At 35.5% G+C, this 21,738-nt stretch overlaps 2 protein-coding genes across 2 annotated transcripts; both read right to left on the reverse strand.

The window, feature by feature from the left end:
- Positions 1 to 2,271: 2,271 nt before the first annotated feature.
- On the reverse strand, positions 2,272 to 4,892 carry LOC128180581 (uncharacterized). The gene is made up of 4 exons (XM_052848704.1): positions 4,377 to 4,892; positions 4,023 to 4,059; positions 3,565 to 3,642; positions 2,272 to 3,467 (listed from the first exon to the last, which is right to left on the reverse strand). Exons 1-4 carry the CDS (start codon positions 4,851 to 4,853, stop codon positions 3,082 to 3,084), a joined length of 978 nt encoding a protein of 325 aa, XP_052704664.1. The 5' UTR covers positions 4,854 to 4,892; the 3' UTR covers positions 2,272 to 3,081.
- Positions 4,893 to 15,569: 10,677 nt separating this feature from the next.
- On the reverse strand, positions 15,570 to 18,218 carry LOC128180750 (uncharacterized). The gene is made up of 4 exons (XM_052848898.1): positions 17,559 to 18,218; positions 16,804 to 16,864; positions 16,433 to 16,516; positions 15,570 to 16,089 (listed from the first exon to the last, which is right to left on the reverse strand). The coding sequence occupies exons 1-4, from the start codon at positions 18,132 to 18,134 to the stop codon at positions 15,671 to 15,673; spliced, it is 1,140 nt and encodes a 379-aa protein (XP_052704858.1). The 5' UTR covers positions 18,135 to 18,218; the 3' UTR covers positions 15,570 to 15,670.
- Positions 18,219 to 21,738: the final 3,520 nt, after the last annotated feature.

A 21,738-nucleotide genomic window follows, 5' to 3' on the forward strand; every position in this document is an offset into this window, starting at 1 on the left:
ATAAACCTATAAATCACTCTCCTTGAAGAACTGCTGCGCTATATATCATCTAAAACTGATTTCAAATTCTTTATTGTCATCTTAAATTGATTTTAAATTCTTAAGCTATTTGCAATCTTTATCATTGACGCATCAACATAGGAGGGATTTACACATTGCACAACAAAATGGAAAAAACACAATTTTATGTTTTTACACTCAGTGTATTGTTTAATTTGCCTATTTACACATTTCATGAATGATTTTGACAGGCCTAGGAAAATGTTTGATAATGACAGATGGTTTCTGTGCAACACTTCTTTACGCTGATGAAATATCATAAAATATGCAAATGGAGGTGGGGGGGGGGGGGGGGGGTTCGTTAAATTAACCTTGCTGATGATTTTATGTGCGGAAAGATCTATAAAAAATTGCCCTTTATGAATATTTTTTCTAGTGTTTATGCTATATTAAATGTATCTATGTCGCACACACGGATTTGTTTCTATGGTTACATGTTATTTGTCAGACTGACAACCTGTGTTTTGGGTCTTAAGAAAGATAACTCCTTCAACCTTGTATTATAAATACAACCATTTGGCCAAATATGGCATTTCGTGCAGAGTTTTTTCATCCAGTATACTGGTTTTAAAAATTGTTGCAGAGTGATAGATTTGCATCTATATGAACATCTGTCATAATTTTTTTTATTGTCATTTTTTCAAATTTTACTTTTAGCTTAAAAGAGAGAGACATGATGTTTTTCTGTCATTGCTATAAATACATTACAACAGAAAATTTCCTACGGATTATGTCTGATGTAATAGTACTTTGCTTACCTAGGAAAATGTTTAACACATATTTTTTTTTTTACAATATTTAATACTGCATTACGTAAATTTAAAAATAAGAGAACCAAATAAATGTAAAAGTATCTGTATGTTATCTTATTTCTGTTATTATGGGTTGTTGTTTTTTAATTTTTTTAATGCTGCTATCAATTTTTTCATGTTGCTATCAATATATGTTTGCTATTACAACAACCTGTATGCTATCAAGACCCCAAATTCGTAATGATAAATCGATGATATTCTTAAACATTCTAAATCTATAGCATCAGATTGAGTTATTTAACTTATTGAACGGAAATATAAAAAATTCTTAAGATGGATTGTGTTCTTATCAAGAGCATCGGCTCTTTAATCGAATATAATAGATCAAGATTAAAATGCTTCGGTCAAGTTAGATCGCATACTTCAGAGATAGTTTATTACACAAAGTTCCATGCATATTTTATCAATTCGGTGTACCGCATTTTAACGCTGGAAAACCACAGCATATATTAACATCTGTTTGCAAGTTATATTATCGACGCTACCGGAAGAAACAAATTAGACAAATAGCGTATTTTTTTCAACACTCCCTGAAACGAATTCGATTTTGACACAAATTTCAGCAAAATCAGTATTCTCGAAGCTTTTTATTTGCTGACGTAATCTGCCCCTGAACTTGAACTTCCGAAATTTCACTTAATGTTAATTACATGTAATATTTATTATAAATGATAAGATTATTTTATTCAAGTGTGCACTTTATGTAATGTACGCTCACAACTAATTTGATTTTCCAAGGCTTAATTTTTCATCAATTTGTTTGTCGACGTCACGACAAAAAAAATCAAACACCTGTTTTAACTGTTGATAATAGTTTTCGGTTCCGATCAAACTCAAACATTTCAAAACCACTCTAATTCACTTTGGACGTTTTACTATCCATTAACTCAACCACAAAACTTATTCCCACGGCATGACTCATTCCCACCTTTACATGTAAATAAAAAAGTGGAAATTTCTACCTGAATTTTACACCTTGGGCCTTTTCTATAAGTTTCTGTTTGAAGTGATCTTCTGTTTAACGATATCTGAGTCATGTTCCGAGCCGGAACTGGTTGCTCGCCGTGAGACCTTGGACTTCTTTATTTAGATATACCCTGTGTTGTCTCTCCTTCTATGGAAACCAGGTCGGAAACGGAAAGAGTGCAGATATGTGCAAACATATTTTTTTAAAGTTCTTAACAATTTAAAAAACAAAACGTTTAAAATTTTCATTTCTTTACAGATTATGACACCCACATATCCGGAGGTTTGTTCAACGGTATTCTTTCATTAAACCGCCGCATATTTACAGATCAGTTAGTCAGCTCGATTTACATGGAAATCGGAAACGTATTTCTGGTTCCTTGGTCTCCAACCGTCGTCGGATTATTTTTGCAGTAACATGAAGTCAATAAACAATTTTTTTATAACTTTTATTACAAAATATATATGTAGATCTACAACACTATTATTTTTTTAAAACATTAGTAAATTATATAAACAACTGTTTATACAACCACTGATCAATGATATAAGAATACATTTTTAACATATGTGAGCCATTTCATAGGCAATGCACCAGGCATATATACGAACAAACCCGTTTTTACAGAACGGTCATAAATGACACAGCATCAATTTGTATTTCTATAGTGCCAGGGTAATATGTCAACAATAAACATCTAACAACTAATCATCTGGAAGACAATTTACGCTAACTTAATTAATTCTTAAACACTAAATTTTGATATATACATGTCCAATTCAATATCAACAATGTAAAAATCTATATAAAAAAAAAATCAGCAAAGCTGCATACCATACAAGTATGAACAACAAAACAATGAACTATATCACAGTGACGTAATACATCTATATCGACAATCCTTGGGGACTAAGTGGGGGACAGTCGTATAGCACCAGAGGAAGGCAAGGAGGAGATTAACCAGGTCTTCAGCCATTTTATCCCTTTGATCTAATTTGAGCGTTGTACGTTGTAGCATAAACGTGTGCATGGAGAATATGGTATCCCCCCATTGAGCGAAAGAGATATAACAAATTATCGTATTGTCGAACTTAGTATTGTAACATCAAAAACAATGATTTATTGATAAAATAATTTGTTCGTTGTGAGAAGTGTCATGTATCGAGTAGAATAATGATGTATGAATTCGGCTTATATACAAGATGATTGTCCATTGCACCAAATCGCATGTCATTATCGTACTCAACAATGTCGCGTCGTGATTTTCAATGTGTTAAGGTGCGGATCAGGAAATAGCATCTTAAAATTATGGACAAACACGGACAGATTTTGTCCGGAATCCACGCTGACTTCAGCGTTGACCCTCTGCGTCAGCCTCATGTGTCTGCTGAGGATGAGGGGGCGACATACCTGCGCCCTCCCGGGGATATTCAGGCATAGATTCTGTTGTTGGGGGCGGTTGTCCTGGAGACCGTCCATGGAATAAGTGTCCATGATAAATTCCACGTCCACGTGGTATTCTCCAGGTTTATTAAAGATGACAGTCCGTCTGTCCGCCGACAGACTCACGATCTCGTCCGACGAGGCGATAATCTTAAACGGCACGAAGTTCGTGGGCTTGTCCGGGTCTAAAAGGGAAGTACAGAGCCATTTGGTACTGAACATGGTTACATATTAGTGATGAGTCAGTAATTGCTGTCCTGTCATAGAATGTCTGAAGCTTACCTCTTTGTTCTAGTCTGGAAACATCCAAGGCGAGCAGAGTTCGGGAAAAACAGTGACGGTGGAGAACATGTGGGGCCACTGAAATGGTGGGGAAACGGTAATTAGTCGAGAAAAAATAGATTGTTGCATAAAAGCTACATGGTCAAAATTAAAAATGATAGCAAATACGTATACAACTTGAAGTTACTGCTCTTAATCTAACATATCAATTTATATTGGGATAATTTTCTTTTCGTGTATTATTGTATCAATACAAATACAAATATTTTGTATCAATATATAATTACAGATTTGCTGAGATCGTCTGTTTATTGTAATACGTCGTAATATCAACGTCGTTTACAGGTACACCGAGCCAGATAACTCGTTCAAGGTCGTTCACAAGCTACCGGTGATTGAGGTGATTAGTTAGAACAGCGTGTGTACGCTTCCAGAAAATTTGTGAATGAAATGCTTACCTGTTGCATTCCTGGGGAGGTCAGAGTTCACAGCGGCCTGAAAAATGGATTGTGATTGGTTAGAAATAAGTTTTTCGGCGAAATGGGATAAAAATAGCAATGACAAAATACCTACATGTACTGTTTGCAAATAAATAAAGGTACCATAACAAATCATATCAAAGAGTGAATGGAAAAGATAAGGAAGCAAATCAATACAAAATACGTAAAATATGTCACAACTGACAAAAGCCTTAATCTGTTCATGTGAAATTAATATTTGTATAATTTTTGAGAGCCCGTAGTCCAGTTATTGCATCAGATACAGATACACAACAAATGACGATACTCGACAGATCCTCCCCGAGCTCTTACCTGTGGTTGATGGCGGTCGTTTCCTTCTCCTGTAGAACGTCCTGAGTGTGCGACAAAGGTGATTACACAAATGATGATAAGCACAGCCAACAAAATACACATACAAACATTGAAGATGGTCTGTCTCTTGGCCCGGCATGCGGGTTGTCTTGGTAACGGTTCTTTTTCCTCACTGATAGAAATTTTAGTGTCACTTGGTTGGGTGCTAACATCGTCGCTTTCCCTCTCCGACAAAAAGTCGTTGAGTAATTTCCCGTCCTCCGGTAGATAGGACACGATTGCACCCTGCACCGGGCAAGATATGCTCCTGTTGAACAAGGGTCGCTTGTGACAATCGGGTACCTCTTCGAATGTTTTCCGGAGTTTCTTACAGGACATGCAGGGCTGGTCAATGAGGGGTTGTCCGGACTCCGGAACGGGGGCGAGGTGATGTTTTTGTTGACATTTAGAGCAGCCCGGCATATCATCCTCCGCCATGATCGGACTGCGCCCACGTGTGCTATAAATAGACGACTGGGATTTCCATTGACGTGGGTGTAATACAAGACGTTATGGAAATGGGAATGTACCGTGCTAGTCCAGTACTATCTTCTCTCCGTACCCAGAATTTTTTTTTAAATATGCAAGTAAATGACCCATGGGTATATGGAGGGTAATCGTGTTCAAAAATCCAGACCTGTAAACTTGTAAATCCGAATATGCAATCGTGTTGATGTGTGAGCCTGAGCATGAATATGTGTAATTCTGATCGTGTAACCTATACAACTCGGGCATAAACAAGTGTAAGATTTGACTCAGTTCCTTCGCATGATGCACATTTTGCAACGTCATTGTTTACATCAGTTAATTAAACCTTCAACTTTGCACACTTTCAATCCGTACTTTCTGCATTTGTAACTTCAGGCTCGGCAGAAGCACATATCTGACATGATACAAATTGACAAATGTAAAGTCTACAAGTTTGTCGAATTTTGACATGACCTTATATGGCAACTGCCTTGCTGCGGGAAAAGGCATGCCGTAACCGCCGGAATGAACGAAAAATAAAGATAATATTCAGCTAAACTGTTGCAATAATTTTTTAATGAACGACACCTTTTCTATCGAAAACACCGGTATTATTTTTAGAAAAAAAAATTGAGGTATGATTGAAACTGGACCAAACAGGAAGAGGTTCATGTAGAAAAAAATCGTTGTCAATGTGACGAATGCGCTAATTTCCGTGATATAATTCTCATGGTATTATAAAAGGAAATGCCTAATATCTTATTTCTCTAAAAAAAAATTGACATTAATTTAAACTGGAATATAAGTAACTGCATACTCTTTTCTAGAAATGAGACGGATCAAGAAATTTCCTAAGGGGTTAAATATATTTTGAGCGGCATGGCTATCGAAGACCGCTGTGAGGTCCCATGTAACTCCATTGCTTCTGAATTCTAAGAATTTTCAGAGAGAATTTTTATCCGGGTTTCCGATTATTGAAAAAGTAAAAATTGCAGGCGGGCGAGTGGCTGTCATAAAGGTACCCTTATTGTACCGATAACTCCTCGAACAGTTTTCAAGATAGGAAGTTGTTCTTTTGCAGATCATTTAAACATATTTATCAGAGGTATGCAAATTGCTAGGATTTTAGGAATTTATGAAAAAATATCAGCTGTTGAACTTAAACATTTTTGGGCAAAAACATTGCATATAGAATACCCCATTTTTACTCTTGTTATTTTCTGAATTAGTTAGAATAAACAACCTGCAAGGATTTGGTAATTTTTCGCGGAAAAATGTATGTTACTTTACATGTATTTATACTTTTTGTTGTTGTGTAAGTGAAAAATAAATAATAACACAATCTTCAATAATAATAAAAAACTAGCGCATATTTTTTGTGCGCCGTAAATTGAAGTTTTATTATGGGAGGCACTGTAGCTCCCATAGCTCGTCCATCTGTATTTTTAGAGACGGAGCTACAGACCTGCAGCTAGTTCAAAAGTGGCAGTAAAGCTGTATTATACTAGCTCTCCAGAAATTTTTTATCAACCAACTTCACAAAGTGAGTCTGTATTGAACCGACATTCAGGACGTCATACTCATATCCCGTAATAATTGCTTGAAATATAATAAAAAAAATGTTAATTTTTACCTGCATGATAGGCGTTGTCCCCTATATATTGCCGACAATGCAAAGAAACATTTCTTAAAATAATTTATAGCGAGCGCAGCTCGCCGGCGCGCAGCGCCGGCGAGCGAAGCGAGCTCTAAGAACCAGTGTGCGCGGGAAAAAGAACGAGCTAAACCTACAGTTCATCAAACAAAATTTTTTGTCTACGTCCCATAATGCTCTCTAATGTTTTCACCCGTGGTGCTATGCCAAAAATGGCCGACTTTTAACTCGTAATTTACAGTGACTTAAAGTTTGAAGACACGTTTTGAGTACCGCATATGCTCTGACGAAACTCAAAAGATTTGTTACATGCTTCCATACCTCCGTATTGAGTCGAGAAACATAAACAAAGACGAACAAAGTCATGGATGACGTCACAGTGCACTCGCGCTATATTTCCCGCGATAAATTTAGAGGTGGATCAAACATCTGTAATGCGTGTACTAGCTATTTCACTATAGACTGCGATACCTGCCTCATTGACATATGATTTGTTTTTATTTTTTTTTTAATATACCGATTTTATGTATATATATTAGCAAGAGCCATAATTTACTGTCATATCGATCCATTTCAAGCTAATTGTGCATGCATAAGTAGGGAGGAAATAAACAATAAGACATTTTGAACTAAATAAAAAGGAATAAAATGAAAAAAATAAACAGTTAAAAAAATTATGTAGATATTGCATATAGTCAGACCATTAAATTTAAAAGTGGGAAATTACACACATACAAACAGGTACCTATCTCTCTCTCTCTCTCTCTCTCTCTCTCTCTCTCTCTCTCTCTCTCTCTCTCTCTCTCTCTCTCTCTCTCTCTGGGGGGGGGGGGTTGCGCTGTATGTATCATAACCATTAAAATTAGTACATTTGGCATACTTATTGTAGAGCAATACTCTCTCAAAAATTCTTTGACGTTCGTTGATACCTAAATAAAACTATAAGTTGACAATGATGCAAGGTATGTGTAATTCTTGTTGCGCTCGCCAGAACGGTAGCACCGTAAAACATATTACGCATTTTAATTTCACGACAGTGAACCTTATCTTTGGAATTTTTATTCATTTTTTTAAAGAGGGTGTCGCTTCTTATGTCTCATATTAATCACAATCTCAAAACCAATGTCTTTAAATACTTTGTTTTTCTTATCGATAACTTTGCAACTCAGCTGGCCGACCCCGTGTAATTTTTCGCGGGGGGTGTGGGGGGGAGGGAGGTCTTGTCACAACTTGTGGTAGCGATAAGGATGCATTTGGAGATATTTTCTTAATTCAGCTGAGGCCTATACTTTAACAATTTGTTGCATGTACTCTAATAACAGTGGCGTCGGAAGCAAATTGAAGGGGCGGGGGCTAAATTAATCATAAAAATTATTGACAAGAATTCCCATAATCATGAAAATTCTAATCCGTGGGGGAGGGTATACCAATAACTCCAATCTTACCTGCCCAATCCCCCCCTCCCCCAATCGTGAAATTCCTAATCCGTGGTGGTGCATGGTGGTGGCGGGGGAGGGGGGTGCTAGTATACCTACTTTGACTCTAATTTTCAATATTACTATTAATATTTCATTCTCTTTAAGGTCTTTTAAGGAACAATTTTGTTTGTTGCGAGGGAAAAGTGGGGGGGGGGGGTTGACTCCTCCCTCTTGCTATGTTCCTAATGGTTATGTCTAACTTGGCAAAAAAAGTGGGGGGGGGGGGGGGCTAAGTCCCCCCCCCCCCCAGCCCCCCCCCCCTCCCGGTTCCGACGCCTATGAATAAAAATGCGTATATATCTTTATACACGTGTATTCAAACAAAGTCATTAAATGTAATTTTTTTCAGTTCTAAGAGGATGTCTGAAGCCGATCGAATTCTTTACTCGCATCTTTTATACATTCTCTTGATAAAATTTACACCAATCTCATAATTTAATTTTCCGAAAAATAATACTCTATGAAATGTTGTTATCCAGAGATAATATGATTATAGGTCTACCTAATATTTTTTTTATTATTATTTATTCCGTCCCTATTCCGGCGATTACGGCATGCCTTTACCTGCAGCTATCCTTTTTCTATCAGTGACGTCACTGTTTCCATATAAGGTCATGTCAAAATTCGACAAACTTGTAGACTTTACATTTGTCAACTTGAATCATGTCAGATGTGCTATTGCCGAGCCTGAAGTTACAAATGCAGAAAGTACGGATTGAAAGTGTGCAAAGTTGAAGGTTTAATTAACTAATGTAAACAATGACGTTGCAAAATGTGCATCATGCGAAGGAACTGAGTCAAATCTTACACGTGTTTATGCCCGAGTTTTATAGGTTACACGATCAGAATTACACATATTCATGCTTAGGCTCACACATCAACACGATTGCATATTCGGATTTACAAGTTTACAGGTCTGGATTTTTGAACACGATTACCCTCCATATGGGTAATACATGTAATTTGCAGGTCATGTCTTCATAAGCCATTCAATTTTGCAGGCTGTAATATCTATATGTTCTGTACACGCAGTAATTTAAAAGTACATCAAACTAAAGGAACATAATGTAAGATATATTTGAAAGTAATAATCAGTGCAAATAGTTTAAGATTTTTGATCGATTGTTTCGATGCGGTAGTGAAAACGTTCAAATGACCCGCAAGCAACGATTTTTAACGAAAACATAAGATACTCCAGGGAAAACTTTATTTGTTGATTTGTTTAAAGCAATATGAGATGCAATTTTTTGCAGAATTTTTTTTTAACGAAGATGTTATTTTCTACTACAATGACAAAAATATTATGGTTTTAAAGTTCTGTTACCCTAATTTTTTCTTGGAAAAGCTGTAAAGAAGCCTAAAAAATACAGCTCATATTGCTTTAAATAGATGATCAGAACTGACATAATATAAAATATGGAAGAGACATAGAGGACAAAAATTTTGTATATTTATATCAAGTTCAATTTTAAAAGCATTTAAAACCATTGTCAACCGACGCGAAGCGGAGGTTGACAATGGTTTTCGAGGGGTGTCAATTTCAACTGTTATCCTCCCAAACAGGCACTATTTATTTTGTTATACTGAATGTCTTTTTTAAAATTGTTAAGAATATTTTACTGCTTTTATATCGGAATAACGTGAATTCTACAGCGAACCGTACGCGCATAATTTTCGCGCATGTAACATTTTTTAATGTTACCCGTTGCCAAGTGCGTTGCTAACGCTGAGGGTAATAGTAAATATTATTAACTGCGTCTTAACCAATCAGATTTCAGTATTTAACATGAAAGTATAACAATTATATATACATCATATATCATACATTTATCACTGCGTGTGTATATGCATGCACGAGATATCAAGTCGTTATGATGATGAATGTGATTTCACAAATACAATTGTAACGCAATGTTGATCAAATGTTAACTCGAGCCAAAGAATATCGACATAGTTGCCAAAATAATTCAAAATGTATAATTATGCTCCACATTTTTTAAATGTTTATGCCAGAATGCTTGTCAAGTTTTCTTAGTTTGAACGATGGAATTCTTAGTTTTCCAACCGTCAAGTAATTTTCAATGCCAAATTTTACTTTTTACATAGGTACATGTAAATGAAATGCAAACTTTTAATTTGAGTTTCGATCTCTTGCAATGTACCAATGTGCAATGCACCAAATAGCTACATTTTAAATAGAGTTTTTAAAAGACGTTTGAACTTTTCATACTCTCAAAATTTCTCAAAGAATTTAATGTTTATATATCTCGTTGTGTAGAACATTAAGAATCATCTGTGGGGTTTTTTTGATAAGCAATGCTTGAAACATCCCATGAGTCAGTGAGTTTTCCGGTCTGTTCATTATATCAAGATTGAATGGGAAGAGCCAAAGTCCTGAGATCAGCGCATAATTTGTACTTTCATAAATGTTATGCATAATTTTCGAAATCTGATAATTTACGCACGATATCAATGGATATATAGATATTTTTAAAACGGCTAGATGTGTAGAGATGAACACCGCTTAAATTATTGGTTTTTATCGATTGTCCCCGGGAAAAAAACACCAAACAAACAAAAAACACGCACACACACACATTATCATGAGAATCTAAAATACCATGCATTGTGCTATAAAATGTAAAGGCTTTAATTACTTTAATTTTAATTAAATGTTGAAATTAAACATATATTACTTTACATAAATAAAAAAAGAGTTTTTAGGTCCTACATATTACGGCGATAATTAACGGGGCTGAATGACCGTAATCATGTTTATGTTATATTTCTTTAGAATGAGAGCTATAAACATACTGTGGTTTCATTAATATTCGAGGGTATCAATTTTCGTGGATAAAGTAAAAATCACAGTTTCAAGGATACGTAAATTCGTTGCCAGCCGGCCTATCAATACAAAATATTAATAGAAATTGCACTTCAATGATCATTTAATTTCGTGGATCAACTTAACAACGAAATCCACGAAAATTGGTCTTCAACGAATATTGATGAAACCACAGTATATAGGACTCTATCTAAATTCTAAAGCAAAAATAATAGGATTGTTTCTGTACTTAATGATAGTTTATGACAAAATAAATCAAATCTAACTTATTAAGGTACATGTGGGTCTGATGGGTAATTGTTAGGCCACCCGGCCTCCTTAATGAATGGGAATCTACTCGTCACACTGTACAATGTACACATCACATGTTCCCTCAACAAAACTCCTAATTGTTCACCCTGATAAATAGAACAATATGGAAATGACGAAATAAAATGAAATTATATTTTCAACATTTCGTACCTGATATGTCTTCTCATCAATAGCACACGGGCACTTAATTAACATCAGAGGGGCAAGGGGTCCTTTACCCCCCCCCCCCCCCCTTTTCTCGCAGCAACAAATTTTCTTAACCCCCCCCCCCCCCCCCGGATTAGGATTTTGAAGATTTTGGAAAGTTTGTTTGTTGTTTTTTTTGCTTGTTGTCAAGATTTTTTTTTTGAGTCTGCCTCCCCCCCCCCCTTTTAACAAACGATGCTACGTGCTCGGCACAGATAAAATAAACAATACCGATTGAAATCAATTACCCATGACAAAACGTCAAAACATAAGTTGGTGGTATTTTTCTCGCTGATGTGATTGGCAATTTTTTTTCTGATTGATATTAGTCTCTAGTGATAGTTTTAAAAGAAAAACAATTAAAATGGCCAAAATTATCATTGAGCAAAAGCCAGAGCCGTTTTGTTCCTACAACAGGTTGCACTAACTTTAAGTCTGCTGTTTAATTTGTCTTCGATATTAATTTAAATATCAAGCATTCCAAAGGAAACGTTATTTTGACATAATTTTTCTCCTCAAGAAGTGTAACGTCATTTCCAACGCAACCTAAAACAACCCCAAAGCTCGGCAAAATTCAACCAAACCGGAAGTGTTCGTAATATTCAGCAAAGGTCAAGGGAAATCAGTCACCCCAACGGCAAGACAAATAAATGTGCTTATTTCATTTAGTAAAACGTTATACTTGATGAACACAAAGAATTTGGTTCAGTGTATATACGCTGACCCTCTGATGTTTTCGAGGATTCCAGCCCAATATTCACCGCTTTTTGAGTCATCCTGGTTTCGTATTATTTGGGTTAATGGAAACGTTTTGATTACGTGACGGATAAAACATTACGTTGTTCAATGTTTAGACTATACTTCCACATTAGAAAGCGGGTAATTCAGTTTATCTGAGCTAAAAATCATTCTGAAACTGTACCGGATGCAGCGAGTAATACAAAAAATGGATATCATTTTTTATGATAAAAAATTTTCTCGTGGGTCCTAATGATTCAGAAATCCTAGTCCATCAAACGCACATGCATATCTGTATAAACCACAAACAGTCAAAGGTTCTAGAGATTACACGAAATTTATTTTCGATCGTACCTAACTCTATTGGTTACACAGGACAGACATCCATCTGTGTTAAGAGATTCCACATATATAATATACATGAGTTAAAGTGGTAAATACATCTGATTCATCATTATCTATAAAATCATCTTACTGCTGACAGTCACGCCATTATATCCATATTAAAATAATATTTAATCATTATATTTTTAAAATAACGTTGGACTACTTGACAGTTGTTTTACCAATTACGTGGAACCGATAATCGTGCATATACACACCAGTGTTATAGTTGTCCGCTTGGACGTGTACATCGTTCATAAAGATGACTGTTATCAGAATCAACTTTATCTAGGACCGACAGCCGTGCATCTTCATCTGTGTTTTAAGTTCTCAGTTACACACGAAAGCACGCTTGTTACTCGGTAATCAAGACCGTGTACTAGACTAAATGTATATCGCGGAATCGTGCAAAATTGTCAGTTCCATTTAGTTTTGGAACTGTCAACTATAGGGCAGCTGAGTATGTATATATACGATTGTAATTACAATGTAATTGTTTAAACAAATAGATATGCACGAATGATATAGAGAACAGATGTATATGCACGATTATCATTCCTTAGTAAAAAAAAATTTACATCAAAAGTCTCAAAATCATTGATTTCTAAACTCATCAATAACAATCTTGTTACAGATAAGTCTAGAAATCTTTGATATTTAAACTTTTAATGTACGTACAAAAGTTGTAACCAATAATTTTAACACAAATGTGGTTTCAGCTGACAGCTATAACATATATGTGTATGCACGATTGTCAGTTCAATTTTCATTTAATTTTTTAGACAAACAACAAAACAAGAGATAAGCATGCACGATTGTGGGTGAATTGATTTTATACACATATATTGTAAACATTGGCGATAACATAGAGATCTTTGTGTATGCACGAATGACAGTCCTAAGCTAATCATTACAAAGACCATATTTGAGTGTACGACCTAAAGTCTTAATCAATTGTTACCTGTACACGTCTATGTTAAGGGCACGTGTCTCAATACCATTCAACATACTAACATATTCATGCATCAATTTCCACTATGTGGAAAGATGACATGCGCCGTGCTTTACTCTATGAGTAATACCGACATTATCTTTTATATATCCCACATGTATACTATAGTTATTTATGACACGAGTGTGAAGTACCGGTACTTGTTTTTATAGAACAAGTACGTGATATTTTATAAGTGTTGTACACAAAGTTCTTCCTGTTAATTGTGATTCCGGTGCGCCCTTCATTGAAATTGTAGATACAGTATCACATTCAAATGTTTCTACATTGCTTCCTGTAATACATGTTTTAAAATTTAATGGAAGCCGCATTAAAGTATCAACGTGTTCCATATACATATTTGGCAGTCAGGATATTGAGGGCGCAAAATGATATTGGCCCACACGGCAATTGATACAAACCCACCTCCCACTATCACCCTCCACCCATCTCACAAGCCCGCGGCGCGAAAATCCCGGACTTAGGTCCAATACTGCATGTCTGAGGATCCTGCTAGATAGATTTGAGAGGGGTGGGGGCGGGAGAGACATGCTGTATATACTCAGTGAGAAGAATCTTCGCTTAAATATTTCCCGAAACGTGCATGTACTTTGTAATTAGCAAATTATATAACGGGCTTACTCGTATGTCATAACTTAATTTATCATCATTTTACTTTATATTCGTTCACCAACGGAATGTTAGTTAAGGTACAACTGCATTGCTTAAAAGCTTATACTTTTAATACACTGCGTCACAAGATGGCGATTTGAATTTTTGGTATCAATCGTTTTGTTTAAAAATAATCATAGCTCATTAGTAAAGTATTGGGCCTATAATAAATTAAAGATAAAAAAAAGCATCAGGCTTGTGAATCGCAGATCACGAGTTCGAATCCGTTTAGAGTTTTTGTTCATGATTTGGTAAATCATTTTTTGGAAATTGTAACTTTTTAAATCCAAATTGCATATTTTTTCCGCCTATTTGACGCTTCACGTCGGGCAATATTTCGTCCCTCGGGGGCTAATATAATCAATGTTGCCCGAAAACACAGTCAACATTTGTTTTGTTATATGTGAGAACATATTACTGAATATAACAATTTTCAACGTAGCGTGTTATCTTTCGTTATCAAGTAATTTTCTGTTGACTTAAGAAGCTATTTCAAGGTAAAGTGAGCCACCTTAAGTGTAATTAATGCTAAATAAAACAATTAGTTTATCCCATCATGATTCCATTATTCATGGAAGAAAGAGTCTGTTCTCATTTAGCACGAAGTGGATGTATGCGTATGATTTTGCTTTCTCAAATAAATAATAATAATTGTCTTTTGTAACCATTTTTTCATTGTTTAGTCAGATATGCCTCTTCATTTACTATGTATATATGTAACCTACAAACCCGGCGATTTATTATGGAAACTGACATTTTGATATATAAGTAGTTAATTTTTGTGGTCGGTGTGGTTGTTATGTAGGAAGACTCTTCACTTCACAAAAAGGTTTTAAATAGCTTAACCACCATTCATACTTTGTACGTTCTTTCATTGATAAAAGCACTTGGAAACGCTGAACCATTCACTATACACACAAATACACGCTACATTGTGGGATCACGTTGAACTGTAAACATTGAGCTCTTTCAGACCTGCTATTTACGATTTTTTACAAGTTGTGGTGTAAAGTCAATTAATCTTACGTGAATATGCTCAAACTATGATCTAATTCAAGAGAACTAGCCTTGATCTTCATATCCTTGACGTTGAGATACCTTCGTATATAAGACAAAATTAGACCCAGTTTAATAATATAACAAATTTCCCCGCAAGATTGAATTTAAATATCCAACGATAGGAAAATGTTAGCTTAACCATTACCTATTCGTCATAGACGTTAACAGGGCCGATCTTTTAGACGAGGACCCCAACCAAGGTCGACCCATGACCCAGACTCTACACGTGGTGACAGCACTCTTACTGACCTTGACCCATTATAATTTTTTTTTCGATTTTTTTTTAAAGATAGTAGTGAAGAAATCTTCATTTTTTATTAACAATATTAGAAACTTAGCACCAACTGGAAATCAAGCGACGAAACTATTTTAGTGAAAATGATTGTTTTATTAAAAACGTAACAAATATTTCTATATACAAAACTATACATCAAATAAAAATAACAATATCACAATATTCTACATCGACTAGCATTTCTTAGAGGTTATTTCAATCAGGTTGTTTTTGTCTGTTTTAAGGTGGTAAATCATGTCCAGATTAGTCACTCCAATAGTCACGTAGAAACTCTCCCCCCTCTCCAAGAACACCTCCTTGTGTAGCTGCTGTGTACTCACAGTTCGTGTAATGTATTTATTGGTGATACATTTCTTAGAGTCTAAAGTTTTTATAGGGTAATGAATGCAAAGTACGGAAGAAAATGTCTTTTGGAGATGTTTCTCCTCAATCCAGAAGTTTGTGTCAATGTGAACATCGATGTGCACAGAGAACTGTCCGGCCCTCGTGGCATTAAATGTCAGAGTTTCCGGTGAATACAAGATGGCGTTGCTTGCCGAGACTGTGGAATGGGGCCTCCATGGAACGGTGTAAGTCTGGAAGTCTTGGGATCCTAAACGACAAAGAACAGAGACGTATTACGTCATTGAATCTCAGATCTATTCCATAACAAAATTGACAAAAAAAATCTCTACTGGCTTGGGAAGTTAGGGTAAAGTCGGAAAATCATTACGACATCATTTTGAAATTGTTACTTTAATCGCTATTTAAAGCTTATTTTCCTTAATCTGTATCTAACAACGTCACAATTGTTCCATCAATGACGTGCTTTACCAGGAAATGAGCCCAAAGTGCAGACAAGCACTTGTTAGTTACTGGTGACAAGTGCCCCCTCTGTAAGTAGAGGTCAAGGGTTGACGATACACGCGTAATACGGAAGAATGAGATATGCTTACCCACTGGAATAAGAACTGGAATATCGTTCTTATTCAGCTCCATCACCAACGTGCAGTTCCTCAGCGGGGAATGAGTGTGGAATTCTGGAAAAAACAATAAAATAGAACTCATCGTCTGACATTAAATGTAAAACTCATTACCAATAACATTACTTTCTTAGACATTAATTAAGTTTTAATACTTTTGGACAAAACTCATCCATATTATAATTAAGGACACTAACAATAGTTTTATTTAGACATCTACTTTCTTAATATTTGAAATACTTTTGGACTCGTTAGTTTTATTTTTAAGAGTGTCCGGCGTGTGTAAATTGCTGACAGTGTAACCTCTTCGCCGGGTAGACGGACACCTGACAAGGTGTACATACCTGTAACAGGTAATGGGGTTGACTTCAGATGTAACTGCTGACTGACTGGCGGGCCGTCACCCTGTTAGATAAAGCATGCATTCAATCATTTCTACATCAAATCAGTAAATGCACACAGAAAATGAATAGTATAAGTCGTAGATGTATCCTCCTTTAGAGGAGTGAACCAACATAGCCTTCCTCCATTATACCCTAGCTCAATCGCTAACGTATGCCTGTCCACTTATCTACAGAAATTAAGGTACATATTTTTTTGGATAAAAAATTAACTATTAATTCATTGTTAGTTCAATATGATGGTGTATATTGTCCTGTATAATAACATTTTTATTTGTCCTTTAAATTCGTAATCTAATCTATTTATAATTGAATTTCATTGGATTTGGGTACATTTAATTTTACGTCACAGACTGAGGGTATTCCCAAATTATACCCTGCATGCCAAGCCAATCCTTTAAAACCCCCAGCTATATTTACACCTGTAGAGGGTATCCAAAAGCTACCGTCCCGTCTTGTATTGCGAAATACTTTGTTTATAAAGCGGTACTACATTGTCAATATAATAATAATATCTATCAATTCAATAAAATAGTAATAAAAACCAATCGGGCCCACTTGGCCTACAACGACCCATAAAGCGAATCTAACATTAAGTGTAGGATATATAGAGCGTATCTTACATCAATAATAAATACATTCATCTTACGATGGCGGTTGCCATATCAATAACTCAACATTCAATTACTGATCCCTACCTTTGGTGGTCTGTTGATTACGCCGAGAACGACTCCTGCTATAGCTAATGCAATCACAATTAAACCTATAGTTATTTTTAGAGTCAGTTTCCTCCGTGTCCAAGGTTTCCTCGCCGGGGGGCCAGACCCTTTTTCTAGGTCACAGTCCCCGGGGTTTTCCTTTTTCTTGTTATTTATAATGTTATCATCTTGTTCATTGTCCGTGTTTAGAAGATTCTGTTTCACCTCTATATCTGGGTCACTGACCAGCATGGTCCCTCCCATTCGGTTATCCACCACCCTCGTTCCTCCCAGAGGATCCCCACCAACCTGAACACGGCCCCCATCCACATCTTCCGGAATTTTCTCATAACGAACGAGCTTTGCTCTAGTCTTTTCTTTCTGACACTCGGCACATCTGTTTAAAAGATCGGGGTCTAATGAACGTGTTCTCCCGAACAATCTGCCACTGGGAGTGAACTCGTGACACGAGCATTTCTCGTGAGTATATTCCTGGGATAAAAGTTTGGTTTTCAGATCGAGTGTAGAATCGTATCCAGAGGACGAAGCCCCCGATTCCTCGCAGACGGTCGGCATGTTGGATTTCTCTTTCCACAAATACGGTCGCGTATATATAAAGTTACATTATGTGAATGGGTTTTCCCGTTATCGACTAGGGGAAATACCTAAAGGTAATTCAATTCGAAACAACACTTTGCGCATGTTCACCGGTCACCTCGGCCAATGAAAATCGCGAGGAAACTCGAATTAGACAGTGCAAGGGGGGGGGGGGTATACCTGTGCGAATACCTCAGTCCTCTATGAATGAATGTAAGCATGAATAAACACGCTATGTAAACTTATAAACTCACAGGTTTTATTTCGTCAGTTAGAGTGTCGTCACGTTTAGCCATATATATGTAAGAAGTATTCAATAGTTTTGCATACAAAGTTGAGTGTCAGAGAAAAAGTTACGAGTGATATAATACTATTCTCTTTTGAGAAGTGGACAGGCATAGCCTACATCCAGGCTATTCCTGTCCACTTCTCAAAAGAGAATAATATAATACCACAACAACAGTAAACATAGCATGCTAAAATATTATATTAGTCACTATACACGGTGTAGTACCTAAACGGCTGCTATTGGTAAAAATAACGCGGTCAATGTTTCTATTCGAAAATTATAAGGCTATATACTAGCTGAAAAAATGGCCAAAATAGTATTTTTTTTTATTTTTCAGCTAATATATAGCCTTATAATTTTCGATAATATCACGTTTAATTTTTGGATAGAAACATCGATCGCCGTTTTTTACCGATAGCAGGCGTTAAGGTACTACACAGTGCTATACTCGTACGTTTATCTGTAATACTGAATTTATCATAAATAGGCTTTAAATGAACATTTATAACTCAGATTGAAAATACACAGATCGCTGATTGAGCTGTGGTATGAAGCCACTGTTCTTGTTGCACATTGAAGTGATTGAGTTATTACGTAAACCAGATTTCTCTCTCGGTGAAAGTGAAGATCATAATCTAAAGAACATCATGTATTGTTTTGTTTATTCTATAAGCAAGTAAAAAAGTAAGTAATCTTTATTACAGTGACATGTGCATTAATTATAAACATTGTAATTTATGTTGTAAAGAACATAAACATTTAACTATAAACTAAACCCAGCCCATTGGACCTATAACTTACTTTAAATCAAACAAATTTACACATGCATGCAGAATATTTTTTCTATGGTGAAAGGTAGTATGGATATGCATAAATTTGGCTAATTTTATCGGGTGATCTTGATTTAACATTTTGAACAAATAACCCGTATCGTAAATTTTTAATTGTGTGGTGATCATTATATAATCTATCAAAATATTTTTTCCTGATATTATCGTTTTGACAGCCTGATAGGAAGTGTTTTTCATGTTTGACAAAAGAGCTTGAACAGAAAACACACTTAATTTTACTTAAAGGTTCATTTTTATAACAAGTTTCTAAACGAATAGAAATAATGCTACATCTAAGCTAGAGGAGAATTTCTACACTGCAATGAAACAGGGGCCAAGCCCGTTTTAACATAATTTCGATGTAATCATAAATAAAGTCCTAAACAATAAAACAGCTTTTCCTAATTCATTATTTTCATAGAATTTTTTTACAAACACCACGTAATCATTCTAAAGATTGACCGGAGGTTCAGTGTAGGAGATGATGAAGAATATCACCATGACAGCTTAAACGTCATGTAACGACACGTCAGCAATTCGTTACCGCTTAGAAAAGGGAGTTATACCAACTCCCTTTTCTAATTAGACCACATCAATGAACGGGACGATGGAAATGAAACAGTGAGCAAGGTCCTCAGCATCCGGATTACGCAGATAAACAAATGAAACTGAAACAATCTCCCACAACGGATTTTTATTCACAACGGTTTTTTATTCAATCATAAAATCTCTACGAGATGTTGTTATTAGTGCTAATGGGTAACACATGATGTATTAATGTTGTGATTTTTATCTCTTAGGGTACCTGTACCTTCTTGATTTTTTCATAAAGCCCTTAAATGAGTTTTGATTGAGCGTTTAATGAAATGCTTTGTTTTTCTTTAATTTGTATATTTCATCATTGTCACGGTCAAAATAATTGGAATTACGAATAGAATAATACAAACACTTGCCTGGGGCGTTTGAAATTTTGACTAGTATACTTTAATTTTTAATTTTAATTTTTTGTTTTATTGAGTAATCAAATTGATTGGGTAACAGGCAAAGCCTATGTAAACCCTCTCTTGATGGCAAAGTATATATACCATAAATGATTGATGTTTGATATAAATCTAATATAATTATAAGATTATTATCTAAAATGCTACAAATGGCAAACAAGACATTGGTTGAATTTAATCGTACAAGGACTTGCATGCATGTTGAAACAAATATTTTAATAACTTCCTCGTTTCATTTCGCATTAAATACTAAAAATTATCCAATATCAGGCAATGTTAATTTTATTTTCAATTGTGGAAAGGAAATATGAAAAGCACAGTTTCATAACGGCAGATTTTTTCCGGTGTATGAAGTCGATGAATTTTTTTCGAGTATTCGTTTCTATACATTAATTGTATTTCAACGGGTCACATGCAATGCATGGGCGTAACTCATTATTCCCATTCCCTTTTTTTTTTTACTTCCACCTAAAGTATATTAAAAATAAACATGACGAGTTATTGAATGGAAAATGGGAAGATACACCCCAAAAATGAACAAAAATGTAATTCTAAAAAAAGAAAAAAAATCCGCGATCATTGGCGATGTTTACGATGAAGGATAGGAAAGATGATACAAATCATTGCCATCGACTGAGTAGTTTTAATCTCAAAACCAGTTCTGTTGAAAATAATTCGCTTACTCTCACTGATATACACATCCAAGTGAGTATTATATACCTTGCAAATACCGGCGTAGTAAATTCTGATGAGGTAAGGACCATGTTTCATTTAATTAGAATTAAAAAGTATCAGGAAGTTGTTAGTGTTATAATTTAATTAGAAGGTGGTAGTTAACAATAAAACTCATCAGAAATGCTGAACCTTCAAGTATACATTTGTGATCATCTTACGTATACATTTAATTTAAGGTCCTTATAATAAAGGCGACATTTCATTACAAGACAACATGAAGCATCTTCAATAGCGGATGTATACAGCATAATATTACGGTATTACTCAGCAAATTAGGTTAAAATAGTTAAATATAAAACTCATTAAGAGAAAAGGGACATGCTTCTTGTCACTAGTTCATAGTGACGACACGCTTCAATTACCGGTAAACAGAACGGTGGATTTGCTGTGTTGAAATATTCCGCGAAATTTCCCCTGGATGGAATAAGGATGCTAAAGCGACGATTCCGCGGACTCCTATCCGTCACCCAGAGTTCCTGTAGCCATGAATCTTATGGAATCTTTGTACACACGTAGGTCAAGCTGAAAAAATAATAAGGTGTCTAATTGCAAGTAAAACCGAGTACAAGTTTGAATAGTAAAAATAAAGTTAATTGTGAAACAGAAGGGTGGGCTTTCTATCAGAAAGTGTACAAATAGAGGCAGGGCGCATTATTACAGGACCGAGGCACACTTCCTCAAGAAAAAACTTATATAATGAATTAGGGTGGGAAACGTTAAGCGATAGA

This window comes from Crassostrea angulata, chromosome 4, assembly GCF_025612915.1.
Source record: "Crassostrea angulata isolate pt1a10 chromosome 4, ASM2561291v2, whole genome shotgun sequence".
In the NCBI taxonomy this organism is placed as follows: Eukaryota; Metazoa; Mollusca; class Bivalvia; order Ostreida; family Ostreidae; genus Magallana; species Magallana angulata.

Excerpts from the sequence above, each read along its gene's own strand:
- LOC128180581 (XM_052848704.1), bottom strand. The coding sequence starts at position 4,853 with ATGGCGGAGGATGATATGCCGGGCTGCTCTAAATGTCAACAAAAACAT. Across the intron at positions 4,060-4,376 it reads ACGACCGCCATCAACCACAG|GCCGCTGTGAACTCTGACCT; the intron begins GTAAGAGCTCGG and ends TCCATTTTTCAG. Across the intron at positions 3,643-4,022 it reads CCTCCCCAGGAATGCAACAG|TGGCCCCACATGTTCTCCAC; the intron begins GTAAGCATTTCA and ends CCACCATTTCAG.
- LOC128180750 (XM_052848898.1), bottom strand. The coding sequence starts at position 18,134 with ATGCCGACCGTCTGCGAGGAATCGGGGGCTTCGTCCTCTGGATACGAT. Across the intron at positions 16,865-17,558 it reads TAATCAACAGACCACCAAAG|GGTGACGGCCCGCCAGTCAG; the intron begins GTAGGGATCAGT and ends TTTATCTAACAG. Across the intron at positions 16,517-16,803 it reads AACCCCATTACCTGTTACAG|AATTCCACACTCATTCCCCG; the intron begins GTATGTACACCT and ends TGTTTTTTCCAG.